The following is a 24,000-nucleotide window of genomic DNA, read 5'->3' as shown; positions in this document are numbered from 1 at the left end:
ATACATGAATGAACATAAAAAATACACGAGGAAAGCAGCTTGCTGTGTGATAAAAACAAAAATAAATAGCATTCATACATCACTGGCGCATAGCATCATACATACATGGGTAAGACAATTTGGTATCACAGTAACTAATACATACACTATGGCCGTTCACTAGGAATTGGTGTCTGAATACTAATTCCTTCCACTGGCGACCTCGGTCTACTCAGTTCCTCTCGTCCTGTGACCTCTATGGTCCAACTATACGGACAACCATAACCTTGCAATAACTTCTCGAAATCCCGTCGAATTTCAGCTATGCTGGTCTAGAGTTATGATACTTCGGCGGATTCTCAGATCCTTCACACTTGTCATCTGGCCGCGCTATCTCCCTCTCAGACCGGTTATACGACGCATTGCACAACATAAATAGCGGACATCTTGTCTTAGATATCTGCCTGCTATGTTGACAGTTTACAGTGTTAGTCGATTCAACTTATGCGATAAACACTCTAGCGATATTCGAATGCATATTCCATTTACCTGTTAAGTGCTTTACTGTCGCATCTATCCGGGCTTCCTTCCTCCCGGCCGATTACTTGGACAACCCCTCAATGTCCAAGGAGTAAAGTGTAACAATACCCTAGTTGTGATTTACAACGTCAACTATCCCCGGTCAGTGAGCTGAATTCACAGTGCGTGCAACACACTTTGCTATGTCACGCTATATTTCTGGTTAGCGCTCTAAAAGCGTGGAGGATATCACTGTCAAACTTTGCCAGTTACAGTGTTATTCGTGATTTCCTTTACAACCTGTATGTGTACACCGGCACGGTTGGCCTAGTAGTAAGGCGTCCGCCCCGTGATCGGGAGGTCGTGGGTTCGAACCCCGGCCGGGTCATACATAAGACTTTAAAAAATTGGCAATCTAGTGGCTGCTCCGCCTGGCGTCTGGCATTATGGGGTAAGTGCTAGGACTGGTTGGTCCGGAGTCAGAATAATGTGACTGGGTGAGACATGAAGCCTGTGCTGCGACTTCTGTCTTGTGTGTGGCGCATCGTTATATGTCAAAGCAGCACCGCCCTGATATGGCCCTTCGTGGTCGGCTGGGCGTTAAGCAAACAAACAAACAAACATGTATGTGTACCTGTATGTGTCAATACCTGTCTGTGTCAATACCTGTATGTGTCAATACCTGTCTGTGTCAAAACCTGTATGTGTCAATACCTGTATGTGCAGGGTGAACTGGACGGCGTGTGTGGGTCAGGCGGTGGGCGAGAGGCTCAAGTGGTTCCTGGCTGACCGCTGCAACATCCCGCACGACGGCACGCGCCTCTTGCCGGAGGGGGACGTGGGGGAGGAGGGGGAGGAGGAGCTGGAGGCCCCCGAGACGTGCGCTGTCCCCTGCATCATCATGATCGCCCTCGCCTGTCTCGTCTTCTCGCTCCTCGTCGCCGGCGTCGTCTACTGCGTCTGCAGGTAAGGGGGTGAGGGTTGTGGGGGTGATGATGTCATGGTGGTTGTGACATCATAATTCAGTGGAAATGATGATAAAGTTCATCTTCTTTTTTTTCTTTTTTCCTTTTTTAAATATTTTATAACACGAGAAACGATTGCAGTTTATTTCAGAATCCCTTTGATGGAATACCGTCTGACCTTGGAAAGGTGACTTGGAAAAAGAGAGAGAGAGAGAGAGAGAGAGAGAGAGAGAGAGAGAGAGAGAGAGAGAGAGAGAGAGAGAGAGAGAGAGAGAGAGAGAGAGAGAGAGAGAGAGAGAGAGAGAGAGAGAGAGAGAGAGAGAGAGAGAGAGAGAGAGAGAGAGAGAGAGAGAGAGAGAGAGAGAGAGAGAGAGAGAGAGAGAGAGAGAGAGAGAGAGAGAGAGAGAGAGAGAGAGAGAGAGTTGCTGTGAGACGATGGTAATAATGATGATGTAATTGGATCTAGACAACGATCGAAGATATATCAGTTTCTCGAATATTTCATTCTTAAGTAGCAATGGAGGTGATTTAAAACAAATAAGTCTTTCGACAATCTGTTCAACTCATTGTATTGTTATGTTGGCTTTGCACTATGCTTCATTCAAATTCCATTATTCCTGCATCAGTGAAAAGAAAAAGTAATGTCGATGAACAAGAGGAGGACATAACGATTGATACGACGATCATGATAGTAAAACAGAAAAAACGATTAGGGGATGGTAGTAGTGAATATTTGTGTTGTTACCTTAGAAGTTTCTCTTCTGAATAGCCCATTGTCACCTCATTTTAAGGTAGGCTGCTTTTTGTTGACGCCATTACGTTCAGTTTCCATTTTCTCCCATTCCTCTTGCACGACTAACACCTATCCACTCCATTTCTCCTTCTGTTTTGTTTAATTGAGTTCAGTTCAATTCAGTTTTATGTTCAGTTCAGTTCCATTGTTCACTTTACTAAACTTTACTTCACTTCAGGTGGGGTTTTGTCCATGTACATGCAACCATTGTTGAAAAATACAACGCTTGGATGTCTGTTGGAAGTGGAGAATTCCCTGGCATTTTCGTCGAAAGAGAGTCTCGTCGAAGAATGCTTTTTGTTTTGGAAACACCTGAAGATCTGATCAAAGTAGAAAAGATAAGCAGCTGTTGTGTTTCACTGCGGTTGTGTGTGTCCCGCTGACGTGTATGGTAGTGAGTGCCGTCTCTCAACTATCGTCGTCAGGAAAACCTTACAAGATTGCTTTATCACAACACGCTACTTCGGGAGAAAAACACCTGTCTGTCTTGTTTAAATCCAGCACGGCAATGAAGATCGATGAGCGAATGAAGGAATAAAATGTTCCTTGAACTTCCTTTGAGAGTAAGATGTAAACAAACGGAGTATTGTCTAATATACAAGAAACAGGACACCCGACAGGGGCGGACGAGGGGGGGGGGGCACAGGGGGCACGTGCCCCCCCCCCCCCCCCCCGAAAAAAAAGAAAAAAAAAGAAGAAGAAAAAAAAAAGATTTTTCTATGCTGATTCTATGACCATTTCTAAGTTCAAATGGCACCAGATGGCACCATTTTGCTTCTTTGGGCAAACTTTTTTTCCGGGGGAGCATGCCCCCGGACCCCCTTAGCAAATTCGGGCGCTTCGCGCCCATCACATTCACTTTCGATTCAAAGTGCCCCCCCCCCCCCTTACAAAGCAACTGATCCGCCCCTGCCCGATCTTCTTATAGTTATAGTCTATGAAATACAGCTTTTGCGATCCTCGGTTGCTTACTGTGTTTGTGTTAGTCGTTCTTACGGCTGTGCGCGCATTTATAAAACTTTGCAGCTGCGACCGCAGAGTTTTTAAAAATTCACACCATCGTTAAATCAAATGCTTGAAACGTTTTTCTGTTAACGATTCGCCTCCTTGTTCCCTCGTTTTTGGAAGGAGACGTCACCTTAATTTGACATGAGCCTGCCAGAGTGTAGCCAAGCCCTCGGGGAGTGGATGTTCCCAGTGAAGGGCAAGGAATTCGCTTTGCAACCTCCCATCAACCTCTGTTCCTCCATTGAAAAGCACCAGTGAATGCTTACATTAAACCGTGTTGACCGTGCGATTAGCAGGAGCAAGTTGACACAAGCGGTAAAAAGAAACAGAACGCTAGTACCGAATGGAGAACTTTTTTTTCTCTGTCTCTCTCCTCTCTCTCTGGACTTTCTTATTGCTCATCCATTCCTTGGGTTGACTAAAAACGATCTTCTGTCCATTCCTTGTTTGCGCTTCTTCCCTCAGCGGGTTCAAAGCTGTTGGCTCCAAAAACACGGCGATTGAAAAGACAATATTGTTTCCACGTTTAGAGAACACGGTTTACTTTTTTAGTGGGAAGACATTAGTGTACGCTTCGTTTGTAGGAAAATGTCCTTGTGATTCCCTTTCCTTGTCCTGTGTGTAATGTAGTTCTGGGGAGGAGACAAAAACTGACTGCTGGCTGAGTTTAACAATGTGTTGTGGTGGTGTTTTTCTTGCCGTTTCTTTGATTGAATCTTGCCAGTTTCTAAAAGCACGTATTTCGTGGACGATGCTGACTCCACTTTGGTCCGGTGAGCGCGGAGAAGAGACTGCCTTGAGGGAGTCGTGGTGATTAATTTTAATCATTTAATGGCGGCCGAAAAAGTCTCTTAGCGCCATCCCTCCCAAGCACATTGGCTGTTTTGACAGTCGTCTAAACGCTTGCGTATCTTCCCTTTGCAGCTTCTGTTTGCAGAGATAGGAGGTTTTATGGGGCAGCTTTTTTGGTTGGATGACGTTGTTGGTGATGGTTTGAGGTGTTGTGTGTGTGTTGCACGAGCGCTAAGCCCTGAACATGATGGCTGCGGCGGCCTGCACAACGAGGGATTGCATTCACACTTGTACGGCATGATTGTGCAGATCCTCTTTCTTCCGTGTTTCTTCTCACTCTGTCTTTTTCTTTCCGTTTTCTTCTCACTCTGTCTTTTTCTTTCCGTTTTCTTCTTCTTTTGCGTGGTTTCTGACGTCACAATCAGGAATTGGACTTTTCTGTGGATTCGAGATTTTTCGCGAATACAACTTTCAGTTGGAGCAATCTATTTTTGTGCGTCTGAGAATATCGACAGATACTGTACGACGTGATTACTTTTCTAAAAAAGAGAAAGAGAGATCCAGTTACGTGAACACTATGACTGACTATATAAGAGCTTGCAAAGATACGAGAATTAAAAAGACAAACAAATAAAGACCATAAGGTAAACACAATATATTTTGAAAGGATTTATATCGTTTTCGTTGAACTACGTATTTCATTGTATATCCAAATCCAATATTTATTTTTCGGATTTTTTTTTCGGTTTAGAGCAACAGTTCTGAAACGGAAGTGATACTGTAAGGTAATTAGCACACATGTCACAACACGGTGTCTGGGGGATAATGCATCAGTACTCTCCAGATAAACCTCCCGTGGGTTGCATAGACTTGCGCTACTGAGGGAAGGATTTCCCTTGGCACGAGGTAGCGGAAAAGATCAGTAATATGTTTGTGTGTGCCGTGCCGGCTCGTCGGAGCAAAATAACTAGCTTGTTTGGCACTTTTTCTCCCTGTGTTTTTGGCCTCATTTTCTGCTCTTTTCCTTGGGATCGATTCATGCTGTGCTGTGACTCCCCTATCCGCTCCCTCCCGCCCTCACGCATTCTCTCTCTCTCTCTCTCTCTCTCTCTCTCTCTCTCTCTCTCTCTCTCTCTCTCTCTCTCTCTCTCTCTCTCCCTCTCTCTCTCTCTCTTTCTCCCTCTCTCTCTCTCTTTCTCCCTCTCTCTCTCTCTCTTTCACTTTTTCTCTCTCTCTCCCTCTCTCTCTCTCTCTCTCCCTCTCTCTCTCTCTCCCTCTCCCTCTCTTTCTCCCTCTCTCACTCTCTTTCTCTCTTTTTTCCTCTCTCCCTCTCTTTCCCTCTCTCTCTCTCTCTCTCTCTCTCTCTCTCTCTCTCTCTCTCTCTCTCTCTCTCTCTCTCTCTGAAGGGACATTAAACCCCAAAAACCAACCAATCTCTCTCTCACTCTCTCTCTCTCTTCCTCCCTCTCTCTCTCTCTCCCTCCCTCTCTTCCTCTCTCTCTGAGAATACAGTTTGTGTTTCACTCTGTCTTGACTCACATTCTTAACCTCAATCTTCCATCAAAAATATTTTGAAGTGTCTTTTGTTTTCATTCGTGCAAAAAGCATTCTAATGTCAACCTCTTATAGTCTTCAGTCATCGTCTCCGACGGGACTGTGCGCAAAGTTGCACGTGCAGGCATGACATTCAGGAAACAAGCCAGCACAGCTCGTAACGTCTTCTTCCATAGCGTAACGTGAGACGTGGCAGCACACCAGTCGATTGCAAAAACACGGCTCTGGATGCGAGGGCATGATCAGATTGCAGTTTGTTGTTACACTTTGACAGGCTTTTAAATTCTAATCGATTTCAGCGCATCAGCAAAAAAACTGCTTGTGACGCCGTTAAGAAAAGTGCAGGGGACGATCTCGGTTCTCGCAGGGATAGGCGAGACGGACGCGTTTCTTGAGGCCCGCAATTAAGTAGACATGGAAAAAGTGTAAAAGACGGCTAAGTGCAATTTGATCGACCCAGAGAAATGCCCACCAAGTGCCGCAATGAATATTTCATAGAATGGAAGAAGATTCAAGGCATTTATGTTAATGCACCGAAGGGCTGGGTTGGGTGGCATTTACTGGCAGTGAACTGTGGAGCTTTGTTAAGTAAGCACGGTGATGAATGTGGGAAAGGTCTGTTGTGCGCATTTTCGTGACCGTATTTGTTTGGCTCGTTCGTTGTTAATAGCGTACGTCGTCCTGTATTACTGTGTGGTCGTTTGGTATATATTCGCTGACACCGTGGCGCAGATGTTTTGTTTCTTTACACGTGTGTGTGTGTGTGTGTGTGTCTGTGTGTGTCTGTGTGTGTCTGTGTCTGTTTTACTTTTCTTTCACAGTTTTCTTTGCAGCATAATTTTTTTTTATCAGAGCTAAATACTCAACTCAACTGACTTCCTGCCTTCATAGGCACACTTCATCAACAATCATTCAAAGTCCTCTCAAAACGACCATAATCATTTACATGTCTTACAGGACACGCACATTACCGATTTTCTTCACAGTGTCATCGCTATTAACCCGGTGACCCCTGAACTACCGAAGCCGTGGAAAGTACACCCGCTCATGCCACATTTGATGACCTACTTGCGACTTCCACTGACTTCTCCGCCGCTAGAGTAGCGACCCTTTGTTTACCCAAAAACGCCCACCCCAGATGGCGTCGCTCTTTGATTGTGATTTTGGGTGACAGTAGTGTTGGTGCGATCTGATTTTGATGGCGATTTGTTTGTCATGAAATTAAAGGTTTCTACGGAAGCTGGCTTGTGATTGTAGCCTGGCCAACTATGAATGTGTTTAGTCATAACGTGTGTTTTCAAAATGTGTCACTTCAAAACGGATTTCGTGATTTAAACAAAATATTTGATGGACGGACGCGTGGTATAGCTGATTGTTTCTAGAACCAGTGATAATCAGTATTGAATTTTAACTTAATTAACTATCAGTTTCCTTAATAGGATCGAAATGAGAATGTTTTGAATGGAATACAATATGGCTTGACTTGGAAAGCCTTCATCAGTCAAGGGATGCCTCTATTACAATCAAACGAAGTTTTATATGTTGGTTGGGGTTTTTTTTTGTGAGGCAGCGCGGTGGAGACCGTTGTGTGTGTGTGTGCGCGTGTGGGTGTGTGTGTGTGTGGGGGGGGGGGGGTAGTCGTTCGGTGGCTCCTCCAGGCGCCATACAATGCGCTTCTAGGAGAAGCCTGCCGCAAATAAAACTACCATTTTCCTCGTATATCAGCCACAGAAAAGAAAGAAAACAAAACAAACTTGGCTTCTCAAGAGCCCGCAATTCTACAGCAAGCAAAAACAGCAGGGTTGTGACCTCAGATGTAAACGTTCTATATCTGCCATTTCCGTTTTTCTGTTTCCCTAGCTATTTTTCTCGAGCTGTGCGTTTTGTTCGCTCAATTTATTGGCCCAGAAGGTATAAACATTTTGCTGCCATCGTGTGGTAAGTGGTAAATCAACCGGGAAATGGCGCGGTGTCCTTGTGCGGATGTCGGCAGTAAAACGTGATCCGGGCCCCAGGTTGCCGCCCTTTGTTTGGCTGTTGGGGTATCTGCATTCTGGTGGGACTCGGCTTTTCAGTGCACCACATGTCGTCCGTCGTTTAACTACCAGGATGACAAATTCAAGGGGGTTGGGGGGGGGGGGGGATGGTCTTAGGACCTATTGTAGTGTGTCTGAGAATTTCCGGTTTTTTGTATATAAGGTAGCATTGAGTAACACATTTTAACTCAGGTGGTAAATCTTGCGCTTGAAAGGGCAGTGATAGACTCTTTGTACGTTTTTGTGTTGAGATTGTGACTGAATGGGATTGTGTGGAATGCCGTGCGGCGATTAAATAAGTATTTTATTCATAAGCTTCCATACCCTTGCCACACTTTCAGATCGCCCATTGTATTCCTTTACGGCATTCCATACTGTCAGTATGTCCATTCCATGACCCGCACAGGTCTCATCGCAAAATGACACCACAAGGCACTGTCCTGGATGTACGCTTGACAGTCAGAGCAGCTACTGTTTTGTAACGCCGGAGGTCTGGACGATGCTAGGGGAGGAGGCTGCATCCAAATGGTTTTACATGACGTTACGGGGCAAGCAGAGCTGTGCACGGCAGCTGGGTCTCTGGGGGACCGGGGTGCGTGTAGGTTTTGTGGAGCATTAGTTAATGCTGAGTTATTGTGCTTGCCGCGCTGCTCCCAGCCTAATGCACCGCGCTGTGTCGGGATTGATCCCGAAAAACTATAGGGCTTTTGCTGTATTGGACTTGCTTAGTGTGGGGAAAGTATATACTCAGACGAGGTAATTCTCTCTCTTTGTTTTTATGTCTCTTTTTCTCTGTCTCTGTCTCTGTCTCTGTCTCTCTCTCTCTCTCTCTCTCTCTCTCTCTCTCTCTCTCTCTCTCTCTCTCTCTCTCTCTCTTTCTATCTCTTTCTATCTGGCTGTCCCTATCTCTTTCTATCTGGCTGTCTGTGTCTGTCTCTGTCTGTCTGTCTCTCTCTTTCTCTCTCTCTCTCTCTTTCTATCTGGCTGTCCCTATCTCTTTCCGTCTGTCTATCTGTGTCTGTCTGTCTGTCTCTCTCTCTCTTTCTCTCTCTCTCTCTCTCTCTCTCTCTCCCTCTCTCTCTCCCTCTCTCTCCCTCCCTCCCCTCTCTTCCTCCCTCTCTCTCTCTCTCTCTCTCTCTCTCTCTCTCTCTCTCTCCCTCCCTCTCTCTCCCTCCCTCTCTCTCCCCCACCCACCCCTCTCTCTGCAAAGATATATAGATGCTCGGGCTGAGGCACACTTATCTTCAACATCATCGTGCTTGAATATATTATGAACGTGTCTGTTTTTTATCCGTCTGTCTGTTGCCTTTCAGTTCTTGCTTTCATTGTCATGCCGCCTCCAAGAGAGAGAGAGAGAGAGAGAATGAGACAGAGAGAGAGAGAGAGACAGAGAGAGAGAGAGAGAGAGACAGAGAGATGCAAATACAGCATATACGATTTTAGAGTACTTGCAATCTAGATCCTACATAACAATAAACTTTAAGACCCGTTACAGAAGGGGAAGTGCAGTGAACTTTAGCAAAGAATGAAAGATGAAGAATCGATATTCCGAGGGCAATGAAGACAGCTCATAGGCTAGCGGGCTATTCCTCGGCAGATGTGTGTGTCTCACAGTCGCTCTCTTGATATATATTGAAATGTTCCGGAATAGCCTTTTCCTTGCTCCTTCTTCATACATTCGTAGCTTTGCATCTCTAGGTCGCTCGGTGTGTTTGTGCAAATGTTAAATCTCCAGGGAAAACATTCCTTTTTTTCCCCTGCTTTTATAACCTTCTGCGAGGTTTTGTTTTTTGAATTCATTTTCTTGTTTTCGTTTGAGGATAAATGTTTTTAATGGAATCGTCTTGTTTTTGTAGGCAGGAGTGGGTAAAAAGCTGTTGTGCAGCTCAAATGAGGGGAGTAACGGAATTCGCGCAGTGTGTCTGTGTGTCTGTCCGTCCCTTGTTATAATCCTCATGGGTCATACTTCACCAAACGTGTTCCAGCAACAGAGGCTTTTCTTTTCTTTCGTAGCAACAAAAAGAAACCCCTAGGGAACAATAGAAACAACTTCATCAACCGTATATTCTCCACAAAAGAGAACGGAAAAAAAGAGTACCAATGTTTCCGTAGGGGACATTGAAAAGCTGCAAACCACGAATAGCATGCTGCCAATAAAAAGGCCAGGCGCTAACAACACAGAGAACAAAGGGGAAGGGACATAGCGGGAAGCATTTCATTGCCCCAATCTCTCCAACAAGCAACATAAAAATATATGACATGGCGGTAGCAACAGCAGCGCAACGCCGGGTTGAAGGCGAACCAGGGCAGTAAAGCATACGACATGCAATACGACGCGACAAGCGGTCCTCCAATAACCCCTACCGACTCCGGAACTGACCTTGAAAAGAGGGTTGTGGACTGCTGCGTAGAACCTGTGTAAAAGGGGCATAAAACTAAGGATGTTGCAGCGATGGCGGTAGGGGCAATGGTTGTTGTATTGCGGTAGAGACTTGTTGAGCCGAGACTCCAGCAGATGGTAGTCTTGGTGAGAACGAGTTTGTCACTGGCGCTTTGTGGAATAGACGGGGCTTGTTCCGGTCGGCTTTGAATTTTATGGTCTTTTCCTCCTTCGGGAAATTCCGATTTTTGTCTTTGAGGGTGACTTGGTTGAGTGTGGGCTGCGATTTGATGCATGCGGGCAGGAGGCCGGGTTTATGTTGAAAAAGACAGGGTGTGGTTGTGGTAGTAGGCTGTGTTTTGTTTGGGTTACTTCAGCTTGGACGTCACAGTGTTGGATGGAACAGAGGAAGTTCAATCAATCAATATGAGGCTTATATCGCGCGTATTCCGTGGGTACAGTTCTAAGCGCAGGGATTTATTTATTTTTTATTTTTTATTTTTATTTTATGCAATTTATATCGCGCACATAATTATTCGAGGCGCAGGGATTTATTTATGCCGTGTGAGATGAAATTTGTTTACACAATACATCACGCATTCACATCGGCCAGCAGATCGCAGCCATTTCGGCGCATATCCTACTTTTCACGGCCTATTATTCCAAGTCACACGGGTATTTTGGTGGACATTTTTACCTATGCCTATACAATTTTGCCAGGAAAGACCCTTTTGTCAATCGTGGGATCTTTAACGTGCACACCCCAATGTAGTGTTTAAGGCTTGTTAATTGATTATGGGTTTTCGTGGCCTTTGATCACCAGAAGGTCGATCGGAGCGTTCAATGGGCGATGAAACTGCCTAGTCCAGATTAGTCTTGGGAAAATGTGGCTTTGTATGTGTATGTGTAGAGTCAAGTTATTCGGGTACAGCGTCATGCCAGTTTTGCGCAGTTATCTCCTGCTTGACGTTGTGCATTCTTGCTCATATCATCCGAGTTCAGCCTCCTAGTCCCCAGCTTTTCTTTTTCCAGTACATTTATTTCCGTTCAGCATAAGGTCAATGTGTTGATGTAGTCAGTGTGTTGATGTGGTCAGTGTGTTGATGTGGTCAGTGTGTTGATGTAGTCAGTGTGTTGATGTGGTCAGTGTGTTGATGTGGTCAGGTTTTGGTGTTGCAGAAAGCGGCCGAAGAACTCGAGTCCCTCTCACCAGTCAGCTCTGAACGCTCACCCGGACAACGCCAAGTACTACACCAGCTGTCATTACGCCTCAGCTCCTGTCATGCCGCGACCCCTAGAGGTAAGGACACGCTACTTTCTCACAAAAGAAGAGTAGGTAGAAGGAAGAAGAAGAAGAAGAACCTAAAAGAAGAAGAACCTAGAAGAAGAAAGTAGTAGAAGAATAGCAAGCAGAAAATAAAAGAAGAGTGGAAAAGGAAGAAGGATGATGAAAGAATAAAGAAGACAGATGGAAGAAGGCAGCAAAAGAACCAATGAGAAGGGTCAAAGAACAAAGAATCAAGAAGAAAGACCAAGTTAGAAGAAAGGCAAAACACAAGCAAGCCGACGAAGGCAACTAACAAGAAGAAAGGAAGAACTTGTTGAAGATTGCACAAGTTTTAGACTTGGCTTTCCCAATTGGACCTTACCTGCAGTAGTACGAAGATCGTGCATGATATTCAAGCTCAGTTCTAGTAACCAGGTGACAGTACAGTTGAATATTTTGTATGTGAAAGTTGTTTGTATGTGAAAGTTGTTTGTGTTCATTAGTTGTTTGTATGTGATATAAAGTTGTTTGTATGGGATAGTCGTTTCAAGTTCTTTGTGCTGTTTGTCGTGCAGACGACACTGTGCGGCAACAGAACGCAGACACGCCTGCTGAACGGGGACCTGGGTGGAGGTGGGGGGAGCTGCAGCAGTCGTCAGCTGTCCCCCTACCACCAGCAGCACGAGCACCGGCCGCTGGTCACGCCCACCCACCACCCACACGTGCACGCCCACTGCCACACCCACCTCACGCCCCTCCTCATCAGCGCCAACGGCAGTCCGGCTGTTGCCTTACGACAAGGGGACCTCCCACTGCCTCCCAGTCGCAGCATCCTCAGCTACCGCCGTCTGCAGGACGGGGGAGGAGGAGTAGGTCCGGGGGGAGAGTACACGTCGTCCAGTGCGGCCAGCCAGACCAACAGTGACCGGTCACACACGTACGAGTCGATAGGGGACGGCCACTACCCACCACCCGAGTCACTGCGGAGCGCCATGGTCTCGGCGGGTCCTGCGCACGGTGTGGGCTCAGGGGTAGGGGTGGGTCTGTACACAAACGGGGACTCTCGCGTGGCCACCCTCGTGGACCCTGACTTCTGTGACTGTGAGTGCGGGGGCCAGCATTACGACTACGGTCACTCTGACCTGGACGGTTACTATAGCGACCGCGGCGCCGCGCAGACCCTTCCCATCAGGCACTTCCGGCACGTGGTGCGCGACCAGGACTCGCCCTACGGGGGGTCGGTCGGGGCTGGGCCTTACAGCTTCGACATCGAGGACAGCGGGGGGCAGGGGGGACGGCCGGACTCTCGGCTGTCCAACAGGTCTCGTCACCGGACATCGTCGGGTAGCCACTACAGTGACCGCAGCTTTGGCGGCTACCGGGAGGGGCAAGTAAAAAGGCCAATACCCGCCCTCCACCCCAACTACTTTGACCCCCCGGAACCCCCCGCACCCGACACCTTCAAGTCATGATCGTAGTGACGTGTTTTTGACGAAGTAGACTGTGACGTCATGAAGGGTTCTGGTTTCAGTGCCCCCCGATGTGAGCTGCGAGCTAAGTGAAAAGTGTGTCGCTTTTGTGGTGTAGGACTACTCCAAGACAGTCATGGAGACCACTTTTCTATTGAATCTGATGCCAATTTGCCATATCATCATGCTAATATATTTGGTGGGAAAAGAACCGTGTTTTGAGAGAGAAATGGACACACACTATTTTCAGTTTTCCTGTCTGCGTGTTGGTGTGATTCAATGACTTTCAACAGATGGGACCTTTCTGGAAGCGTCTAACTAATCCAGGGGCGTCTGTAAAGGACATGGAGTTTGTCATGTAAGGGTTGTGTGTTTTGTCAGCAAGGACCCCGCACTATGGTGCTATGTTATGACAATCCTCATAGAGTCAACGTCGTGTTATTGGAAGCGGAGACGATTCAGTGGACTGTGAACTGTGCCAGATTATAAACAACTCAGAACGGTGCTGTTTGAATATATACTCGCGCTTCAAGGGAGACTACCAATCAGATTACTTCTGGAAACGCAAGGGAGACTATTTAGTATGTGCATGAGATTAAGGGGAGATAAAGGTGCGTGCAGATTCGAAGGGAAGCAAATCTTCCAACTGTTCAGAGTTGAAAGGGAGACAATCAAGGTCTTTGTTTGGAATGGAATGATGAATTTCAAGTCAGATATAAGCCTATAAAATGTTTTGTAAAGTTCAGAACACGGAGGTTTTTGTTTGCGATTTGTTTTTCCAGAAAAAAAGGAAGCTGATACTGTAGTGCTTTTTGACCTGGAAAATGAGTAATGAAACGTTTGATTATTAGAGTTTTAATGTACTCTTTAAAACGATAGGGAAAATGGTCTGTGCGATGTATAAATCCAAAATATATGAAAACGTTTCAGAAACCTATCTTTCTTGTTTCTGTGTGTTAATTGTATAAGCATAAGGCAAGCAAGGCCATGATTTTCTTTAAACTGAGATTTATGAACGTAGCAATTGACGAAACAAATGACCTGCCGGGAATTGTTAAAGCACACTGGACGCGATGAGATGGTGACTGAGGTCAGACAAGACAGCTTGACAGATTGACGGGATGTATAACGTAACTCTGTTGCCATCCTTCCAACAACCAAGTCAACACGCTCCAAGCCTATCTTTTGTCGTTTTTTGTACATGTGTCTTTGATGCTGAAAGATTAACAACTTAAATCATACACATGTTCGTATTTTACCTTTTATGTTAACAACTAATAAGCTTGACAAGCTAAAATTCAATCAGTGCAGAAGGTTTGTTTTACGGTGTGTGCAGAAGTATTAATTGTACGTATTGTACTAGCCAACAGACCTCATTTACAAAAAGTGCGGACGGATTTTGAATCGCTTGGTCCTCTGTCTTTTTGTCTTGTTGACAAGGAACTGTACCACTGAAGTGCAGCGAAGCAGAGTGACGTAGCTTTAGAATTTGTTGGTCCGAAGCTGATCCGCTGTGCTAGACAAGACATTGGCCTCGAGTTCATGATGATGGACCCACAGTTTGGTATTATAGTGGGACCGATCTTGTTGCCGACGAAAGGTTACACGTTGCAAACAACGAGAACATTTGTATTTTAGAACATACCGCAGTGTTTTGTTTCTTTTATATTGATATGCAGAGTCCAGCTGACTTCTGAATTCACGGTGAATGGTGATTTAATGGCGATGCGAAAATAAACTATCATTAAACATCAAGAAAACGATGACTGCCCTCAGCAAGAACGACGACATATTTTTCCTTTCTTTTACGAAAGAACTTGTTTCGTGCTGCAGCCGTTGATTTTGCTTTGTTGTGTTTTTATTCCTGTTCTTAAATACTTCCCGGGTTTTGAGAGTTTGTCTTGTTATCTCATGGATTTCTGGCAGTGAAGTTGTTACAGTGGGATAAGCCTGGACACGTTTTGTTCATTACATACACTGTTTTATCTGGACCAATAGCCAAGAAGCAGTGCATTGTGGGTCTGTGTGAGCCTGACTTTTGTGATTATTTCGCGAACACGGAAATCATAGAAGATTTTGGGTCGTTGAGCAAACCGCGAAGAATACGGTACATGATTATACTAGCCCTACACATTCTGATCGACAATCGCTGATTGCCACTTCTCGTTTTCCTGCAATTTAAAATCGATGGATAGTGCATATCGGTGAATGGAAGTTGATGAAGGTATGTTCTATTTTATTCACGCTGGTGACTGCATGCATAGACGGTCATGGGATGGACATTGTCACGTGATGTGGCAGTGACCTCACGAACTGAACGAAGAGTGACCATTTTGACATTCATCTAGCGTGATGGCGAAGTTCACACGTGGCTAAATCTGGATATTGCCGAGGTGTGGAATCTCATTTTGCGTGAAATTGAAGCCATTTAGAATAATGATCCACTGATATCCCAAAATGTGAACACATGTTGTGATGCAAGCTGTGGACGACATAATTACCCTTCTGCCTATTAGTCGTGTGACTAAATGATCTTTTGATACTCATGCAAACAAACACCAGTGAGCGCCAAACATGCCTGGCCTCGCTGCTTGTGTAGAAACTCAGTTTGTGTACCGTGAACTAGTAGAACTGTGAGAATGGAGCGAGAATGAAGCACGTCTATGTGCTTGGCCCACGACCAAATTTGTTATTTGTTGATTTCACTGGAATTGTAAATATGTTTGGACGAGTTAATGATTTATTAGCCTATGCTGATGACTACTGTTAGTTGGTTCTGTTGTATCGTTCACAGTCAGTGTCGAAAAGGATTTTAAAGTACGAGTTTGCTTCGTTTTTCTTACACAAGTCATGAGGATAGATTATCCATATATTCAAGGACAACTCTTATGTATTATTGTGCTTATGGTACCACCATGTTCACAGTTAACGAAGGAAATGATAGTTGGTGCAGAAGCTTAGCTCAACACACACACTGACCAACATGGTTGCCCTCCGCGGGTTAGGGGGAAGAATTTACCCGATGCTCCCCAGCATGTCGTAAGAGGCGACTAACGGATTCTGTTTCTCTTTTTACCCTTGTTAAGTGTTTCTTGTATAGAATATAGTCAATGTTTGTAAAGATTTTAGTCAAGCAGTATGTAAGAAATGTTAAGTCCTTTGTACTGGAAACTTGCATTCTCCCAGTCATATATTATACTACGTTGCAAGCCCCTGGAGCAATTTTTTGATTAGTGCTTTTGTGAACAAGAAACAATTAATAAGTGGCTCTATCCCATCTCCCCCCTTTCCCCGTCGCGATATAACCTTGAACGGTTGAAAACGACCAAATAAATAAATAAATAAATAAACCAACATGGTTGTAAATCCTGCAGAGCTTGCCATGCTCAGGCTCGTCGACCAAGGGCTTGCAGGTCTCAACACATTAATTTTGACAAAGCCTCGGCGTTTCAAACTCCCAAAAACTTACCAAAGATAGCTTCGTGTCTAATTATGGATTGATCGATAAGGCAAATTTAGTCACTGTACGTTTACACACAAACAGGCAGCATAACGAGGCAAGCGTTAGCGTATGATTCGGTTTGTAACCTTTATCTTAAAACAGAGTTCTTATGTGTCTCTGTATTAAAGTATGCAAGCAATGGTCGAACTTAAGTGAAGAAGATACTTCTATGACGATCTTTTGAAGGCCCAGTCGTCGTCCTTATCTGTGCCAAGACGCCCTCCAACACCCCTTGCTGTAGAGTGGTCCAACTCATCTTGACCGATTCAATCTTGAGACGTCGAGGCCCGAACAACGACTTCTGCTAAACAAGCGGCCCGAACAAGCAGAACTCTTTCGTTGCGTTAAAATAGTTAAATGGCACTTGAGTTGTCGTGTTGATTGTATACATGTGCCACGAATAAGGGAAGTCTGTGTTTACGTTCGGTTGTTTTATTGAGTTGTAATTTACTCATTTTGTTTGAACGTTCAGTTTAAAGATAAATGTATAATTGTGGTCGAAGAATACTGAGTTTTGTAGGCTGTGGGCCGATTGAGTTTTGTAGTATATTTTGTGGCCGTACATTTCTGCTTGCTTTTGCCCTCCCATGCAGATCTATAGTTAAGTTCTGTTGACTGCTTATTTTAGATCGTTTTATTTGTGCGTGTTTCTTAGGACATGTATGACAACTACGCCTTACTCGGACTTTGCTGATTGCTTTCTTTCGATACACAATACAAACGCCAATAACCTGGTTTTTATTTTTTATTTTGTTCTTCTTGACAATGTGATGAGTTAAACTTCTTGAAAAAGGATATAAGAAAATGGCTATATTTGTTTTTATTTTCAATTCACTTTTGGTTAAATGCACCTTGTGTCGTATCTGACTGTTAAGTCGTTTTTTTGGCGAGTATAAACTCATATATATTGCAAACAAGAAACTGAAAACATGATCGGTATTTCTTTTGACATGATGTCTTTCGTTGTTTTTTGCTTGAAAAGAAACCCTCACCTCGAACCCTGACAATGATCTCGTTAACAGCAGTGAATAAATACATTGTTATCAGACACGTACACATCGTACTTGGTGTGTGTCTGAGAGCTGACTCCAAGCATAATGCTTGCGGAGGCAGGTGTGAATGAAAATTAATAGTTGAAAAGGAAGCGCTGTGTGCAACAATCATATAGGTGACTCTGGTGTCCCGTTCTTCATTCTCATCTAAAAACAACATTGTCATCGCTGCTAAAGCTGCTGGTTCGTGGTTGAAAACGACGTTAAACACCAAATAAAGAAAGAAAGATGCTAAAGCTGTTTTCAAAAGTACAGCATTAAATCTGAAACTTAAATGATTTAACTCCGCGAATGAATGCTGTTAAAATGTGTAGATATTGATTTTCTACACCGTTACAGTGTTGCGTTGGCGTTGCCACTCATTGCGGTTAGGTCTGACCATTCTGTTGTGTTGTCAAATTTGAAACAATTTATGTTGGGTTCCAGTTACAAGGTCGTGTTATGTTTGTTTTATGTTGGGTTCCAGTTACAAGGTCGTGTTATGTTTGTTTTATGTTGGAGTCATGAGAAAGAAAGGGGATGGAGATACTTAGAAACGATGTCATTTTTTGTCCCAGTAAATTCTAGACCGATTTTTGATTTCAGAATATTCTTGCCTTCCCTGAGTCATGAGACCATTCGAGCCTTTAGTCTCTTGTGATAAGGTTTTCAACTTTCTTCCTGATACTTATAGTGTTGTTTATTGGCGACACGTTGTTCACAACTAGTGTATGGTTACAGACGAATGTACATGTATAATCATGTGTCCACTGCGTTTTTATGCATAAAGAAAGTGTATATTCACACTGTTCGTGTAGTTTATGAAAAGGGAGTCCGGCAGATTTTGTAGAGATTGTCATGTTTTCATAAAGAGGAATCTTTGAAGATTTTGTAGCGTTAGTCCTGTTTTTTACATTTAGTCAAGTTTTGACTAAATGTTTTAACGTAGAGGGGGAATCGAGACGAGGGTCGTGGTGTATGTGCGTGCGTGCGTGCGTGCGTGTGTGTGTGTGTGTGTGTGTCTGTCTGTCTGTGTGTGTGTGTAGAGCGATTCAGACTAAACTACTGGACCGATCTTTATGAAATTTGACATGAGAGTTCCTGGGTATGAAATCCCCAGACGTTTTTTTCATTTTTTTGATAAATGTCTTTTATGACGTCATATCCGGCTTTTCGTGAAAGTTGAGGCGGCACTGTCACGCTCTCATTTTTCAACCAAATTGGTTGAAATTTTCGTCAAGTAATCTTCGACGAAGCCCGGACTTCAGTATTGCATTTCAGCTTGGTGGCTTAAAATTTAATTAATGACTTTGGTCATTAAAAATCTGAAAATTTAAAAAAAAAAAAAAAATATATATATAAAACGATCCAAATTTACGTTCATCTTATTCTCCATCATGTTCTGATTCCAAAAACATATAAATATGTTATATGTGGATTAAAAACAAGCTCTGAAAATTAAATATATAAAAATTATTATCAAAATTAAATTGTCGAAATCAATTTAAAAACACTTTCATCTTATTCCTTGTCGGTTCCTGATTCCAAAAACATATTGATATGATATGTTTGGATTAAAAACACGCTCAGAAAGTTAAAACAAAGAGAGGTACAGAAAAGCGTGCTATCCTTCTTAGCGCAACTACTACCCCGCTCTTCTTGTCAATTTCACTGCCTTTGCCATGAGCGGTGGACTGACGATGCTACGAGTATACGGTCTTGCTGAAAAATGGCATTGCGTTCAGTTTCATTCTGTGAGTTCGACAGCTACTTGACTAAATGTTGTATTTTCGCCTTACGCGACTTGTTTCACATTGCTACAGTGCTACAACATGTGGTACAAGTATTTGAGGATAAAATGTATGCGTATTTATCTTTTTGTTTTTGTGCTACAAGTATTAGGGGATTAAATGTATATGTATACATCTTTATCTTTTGTGCTTCAACATGTGCTACAACTATTAGAGGATAACATTTATACGCATACATCTTTGGCAAAGAACTCGCTTCCATTTCCTAAACGTTCTGTACTGTTTCGTTTATTTGGCTTACCAGGTTTGTGTTTATTTTTGAAGTCCTTAAAATAATTGAAATCGTCATTAAATTCGAACCAACAAGTATTTTTTTCCAGAGGAAGTTTGTGGCTACTTGACAAAGTGATCAGTTATATTGGTTGTACAAAAATATAGAGAAGACAGTTTTGTGTCTTTTTCGGTTATTTCATATAATATTATGTTACTTTCCCTGCGAGGGAAGCATGTTTCTGTCAGTATTTCTGAAGTATCAGTACATTGCGCGATAATCTGTTGCCAAGTGATTGGCGTGTGATGGAAAACTTTTACATAGAGAAATCATTTGGCTTGACCACTGTGAAGATGTGAGACAATCACTGTTTCGTGTTGTGTCCAGTCTCTGGCCTCTCTGTCTCTCTCTCTGGCCGGCCTCACGTCTGTGACTGACTCTGTGAATGTTGTATACAGGGTGTGAAACAATAAAACTGTCTACATGAAACACTGTCGTGAAATTGTGAATTATGTTAGCGATATACTGTGTGTGTGTGTGTGTGTGTGTGTGTGTGTGTGTGTGTGTGTGTGTGTGTGTGTGTGTGTGTGTGTGTGTGTGACCCCCCGCGGGTTAGGGAGAGTCCCATATTGGTTGGGACGAGAAAGAATTTGCGCGATGCTCCCCAGCATGTCGTAAGAGGCGACTAACGGATTATGTTTCTCCTTTTACCCTTGTTAAGTGTTTCTTGTATAGAATATAGTCAATTTTTGTAAGGATTTTAGTCAAGCAGTATGTAAGAAATGGTAAGTCCTTTGTACTGGAAACTTGCATTCTCCCAGAAAGGTACATATATTGTACTACGTTGCAAGCCCCTGGAGCAAATTTTTGATTAGTGCTTTTGTGAACAAGAAACAATTGACAAGTGGCTCTATCCCATCTTCCCCCTTCCCCCGTCGCGATATAACCTTCGTGGTTGAAAACGACGTTAAACACCAAATAAAGAAAGAAAGAAAGAAGTGTGTGTGTGTGTGTCGATATACTGTGTGTGTGTGTGTGTGTGTGTGTGTGTGTGAGAGAGAGAGAGAGTGTGTGTGTGTGTGTGTGAGAGAGAGAGAGAGAGAGTGTGTGTGTGTATGAGAGAGGGAGTGTGTGTGTGTGTGTGTGTGTGTGAGAGAGAGAGAGAGAGTGTGTGTGTGTGTGTGTGTGTGTGTGTGTGTGTGTGTGTGTGTGTGTGTGTGGACGGGTTATACTTTGCGTTTTACCCAAACACATCAATCTGACGGATATAACAAGGCACAATCCGATCGAATGTTCCAAACATTTAAACAAAATATCGACAAGGGCAGCTTGTCAGTGATGGCAGAGAGCTTGAACACCCTTTTTACATTTAGTCAAGTTATGACTAAATGTTTTAACATGGAGGGGGGAATCGAGACGAGGGTCGTGGTGTATGTATGTGTGTGTGTGTGTGTGTCTGTCTGTCTGTCTGTCTGTCTGTCTGTCTGTGCGTGTGTGTGTGTGTAGAGCGATTCAGACTAAACTACTGGACCGATCTTTATGAAATTTTACATGAGAGTTCCTGGGAATGATGTCCTCGGACGTGTTTTTCATTTGTTCGATAAATGTCTGATGACGTCATATCCCCGGCTTTTTGTAAAAGTTGAGGCGGCACTGCACTGTCACACCCTCATTTTTCAATCAAATTGATTGAAAGTTTGGCCAAGCAATCTTCGACAAAGGCCGGACTTCGGTATTGCATTTCAGCTTGGTGGCTTAAACATTAATTAATGACTTTGGTCATTAAAAATCTGAAAATTGTAAAAAAAAATTGTTTTATAAAACGATCCAAATTTACGTTCATCTTATTCTTCATCATTTCCTGATTCCAAAAACATATAAATATGTTATATTTGGATTAAAAACAAGCTCTGAAAATTAAAAATATAAAAATTATGATCAAAATTAAATTTTCGAAATCAATTTAAAAACACTTTCATCTTATTCCTTGTCGGTTCCTGATTCCAAAAACATATAGATATGATATGTTTGGATTAAAAACACGCTCAGAAAGTTAAAACGAAGAGAGCTACAGAAAAGCGTGCTATCCTTCTCAGCGCAACTACTACCCCGCTCTTCTTGTCAATTTCACTGCCTTTGCCACGAGCGGTGGACTGACGATGCTACGAGTATACGGTCTTGCTGAAAAATTGCAGTGCGTTCAGTTTCATTCTCTGAGTTCGACAGCTTGACTAAATGTTGTATTTTCGCCTTACGCGACTTGTTTCTCCTTCACAAGCCGATTCCTTTTCTCTTGATAGCTTGTCACACAGCGTGCCATCGGGTGACATCAGAAACCCCAAAAACACACACAGAAAAAAGACACGACCCACTTTCTCAGCTCTCTGACACCGTTACACAACAAAATAGCAGAAAAAAGTGGGTGGAGGGGGGAGACATAAAAATAAACTCAAGAACAATAACTGACACTGACTTGATAGTAACGACAGGGCATTATCAGTACAATGCTTGGACTGGCGCCGCCATTAACGTTTACACTATAGAGGGGTGTCAGGACTGAGGACAAAGATTCAAACTCCATCTTGGAGCGGAAAATGGTAACGAGCGTAGCACGAGGGTGAAAAGTGCCTGAAGAAAATGGCGCCTCTCGTGTCAGTGGCGGAGACTGGACGGTGCCGGCTCCTTGATGTCACGTTAATTGAGTTGTGGCATTTTCTCTGACTCATCAACCAAAAGCTCACATTGCCTCCGCGACTTGACCCCTGCTCTCATTGAAACCTCGCTTATTCTCCTTGCATCCCTCACCAAGTTCCGCTCTGTCCTCGTCGCCTCGCCTGGAAGTAGTCCTTTTCCTTCTCTTTCTCCTCGATGCGGAGGTCCGTTGTGAAGAATTGAAACAAGAGCGAGGCAGTGAGCGAGGCAGTGAGCGAGGAGGCTTTGTCGAGGGTTTCGGTCAACAGTTATGGTAATGAACTAGTGGAAATGACCGGCTCATGAATGGGAATGCTACCCGGGGCGGAAAACGGGCGATCTAATTAGATAAGAAGATAATTAGAAAGGGTGTGAGCGCAGAGGACGTCTCCAAAGACTGAGTTGCTGCCGCTGTCCCCCGCTAGCGCTTTGTCCGATCTGATAATGTCTTCAAGAATGGTCGATTCCAGCCTTGACTGAAGAAACCGCTTTGGTTTGGTCAGTCCCCAGCCCAGTAATTAACAGTTCTCGGGAAAAACTCTCATCACTTAAAGTCGCCGCCATTTGTGTAGCGAGAACTATCCAATCGGGTGGCAGCTTTATCGTAAGCCCTGAGCTGTCTTTGTGAGGTGGACGTCACAGTAATGACGCTTTATGCGCGCGGCGTGTCAATTAGTGACGCTGCACCTTCGTCAGCTTTCTTCACGACTTGTCGCTGATGGTTGGGAGAAAACTCCACACACACACAATCGGGTTTCTGGCGGATTTGCTGCTGTGCAATACCATTCCCTCTTCTTCGCTCCCGCCCACAATCTTCCTGTGCATACACATGCTGATGGAGTTGTCTCCCTGTCGCGGGATTTGTGGCCCTTTCTTTGCAGTGTTGGCAGGATGAGCCCTTGTCTTAATGACGGCGCGGCATGAAGTCATTAACAATTTAAGCTTAGTTCCAGACGCGTGCGTGCAGAGAGCGTGTTTTTCTCCATGCGCAAACTGCAGTAATAGTCTCGCCATTAGCTTCCGTGCACTGAGAGCAATAAAGTTTGAGATCAAGCTACTCGTGGCAGCTTTCCCTGCAGCGTACCTGCTCCGGCGATTAATATTTTAAGTCCAAAATTACAGGCCGAGCAGAGAGTTGTTTCATTTGTTAATTGCATTTCCTTTCCTGAAGTCTTCGCATGATCAGCTGCCTGCGCAAGAGATTTCTGGAACGGAGCTGTTTGGCAAGCAGCAACATAAGAAAACAGCTAGCTTCGTTTCACAGTGTCATGCAAAGGCGGTACTAACTCCACGTGAAAGAGAAATGCATGAAAATCTGCTCCTCGCACAGTTCAACCCCGGCAGTATCAAGGCGTAATTTGAAGGCAAAGACAACCATGTGTGTTCACACAAATCCAACACAGATTGCGCTCTTTGTTGCTTCAAAGTGATATAATGGCGCAATTTCAAACTGCAGGCGAGACAATATTTTGTAGCTGTATTCATGGGAAAAGAATGCTCTTAAAACGCAAAGATAGACAGCTCTTTAGAACAACACGTTATACAGGAACGTTATCTGCCTTCAGATTCTAGAGGCAACAGTACGTCGTTTTTTTGTTTTTTTGTCTGTAAACTCTTAAATTAAATTCAAGACGATTCACTCCCTTCAGCAGGTTTGAGCATTGAACGTGTCGTGATGACGTCGCGCGTGACGTCAGACCTTGGTGTGGACATTGCGTATTTCCTTTGCTTGTAGGATAAACAGCCAGCTGCATGGTACTGTGGAAATGTAGCCCTAAATGTATTGTACCGCTTTAACACTAGATTCAGCCCACAGTCTGACTAGCCGCTCACCTCATTTTGTTTCTGCATTGATCATTAATACTACTAATAACAAGAAATTCCTTCGAGGTAGGAAAAACACCCCCGTTGGTCAAAGGGAAATAACCATTCTCACTGCACCCATTCTCACTCCCACCAACTGAGAAGGTTATTTCCCTTTGACCATGAATA

The 24,000-nt window shown here is 43.9% G+C and overlaps 1 protein-coding gene across 1 annotated transcript in view; it reads left to right on the top strand.

Moving 5' to 3' along the window:
- LOC138952840 (uncharacterized) overlaps positions 1-19,806 on the top strand; it is an 85,858-nt gene extending 66,052 nt beyond the window's left edge. Inside the window, exons 3-5 of the mRNA XM_070324572.1 lie at positions 1,225-1,464; positions 11,206-11,326; positions 11,869-19,806. Coding sequence (XP_070180673.1) covers positions 1,225-1,464; positions 11,206-11,326; positions 11,869-12,765 — 1,258 coding nt within the window. The 3' untranslated portion in view covers positions 12,766-19,806. The remainder of the gene's footprint in view (positions 1-1,224; positions 1,465-11,205; positions 11,327-11,868) is intronic.
- Positions 19,807-24,000: the final 4,194 nt, after the last annotated feature.

This window comes from Littorina saxatilis, linkage group LG17 (genome assembly GCF_037325665.1).
Source record: "Littorina saxatilis isolate snail1 linkage group LG17, US_GU_Lsax_2.0, whole genome shotgun sequence".
Lineage (NCBI taxonomy): Eukaryota > Metazoa > Mollusca > Gastropoda > Littorinimorpha > Littorinidae > Littorina > Littorina saxatilis.
The sequence above is the reverse complement of the archived record's forward strand: the minus strand, read 5'-3'. Positions and strand labels throughout refer to the sequence as shown.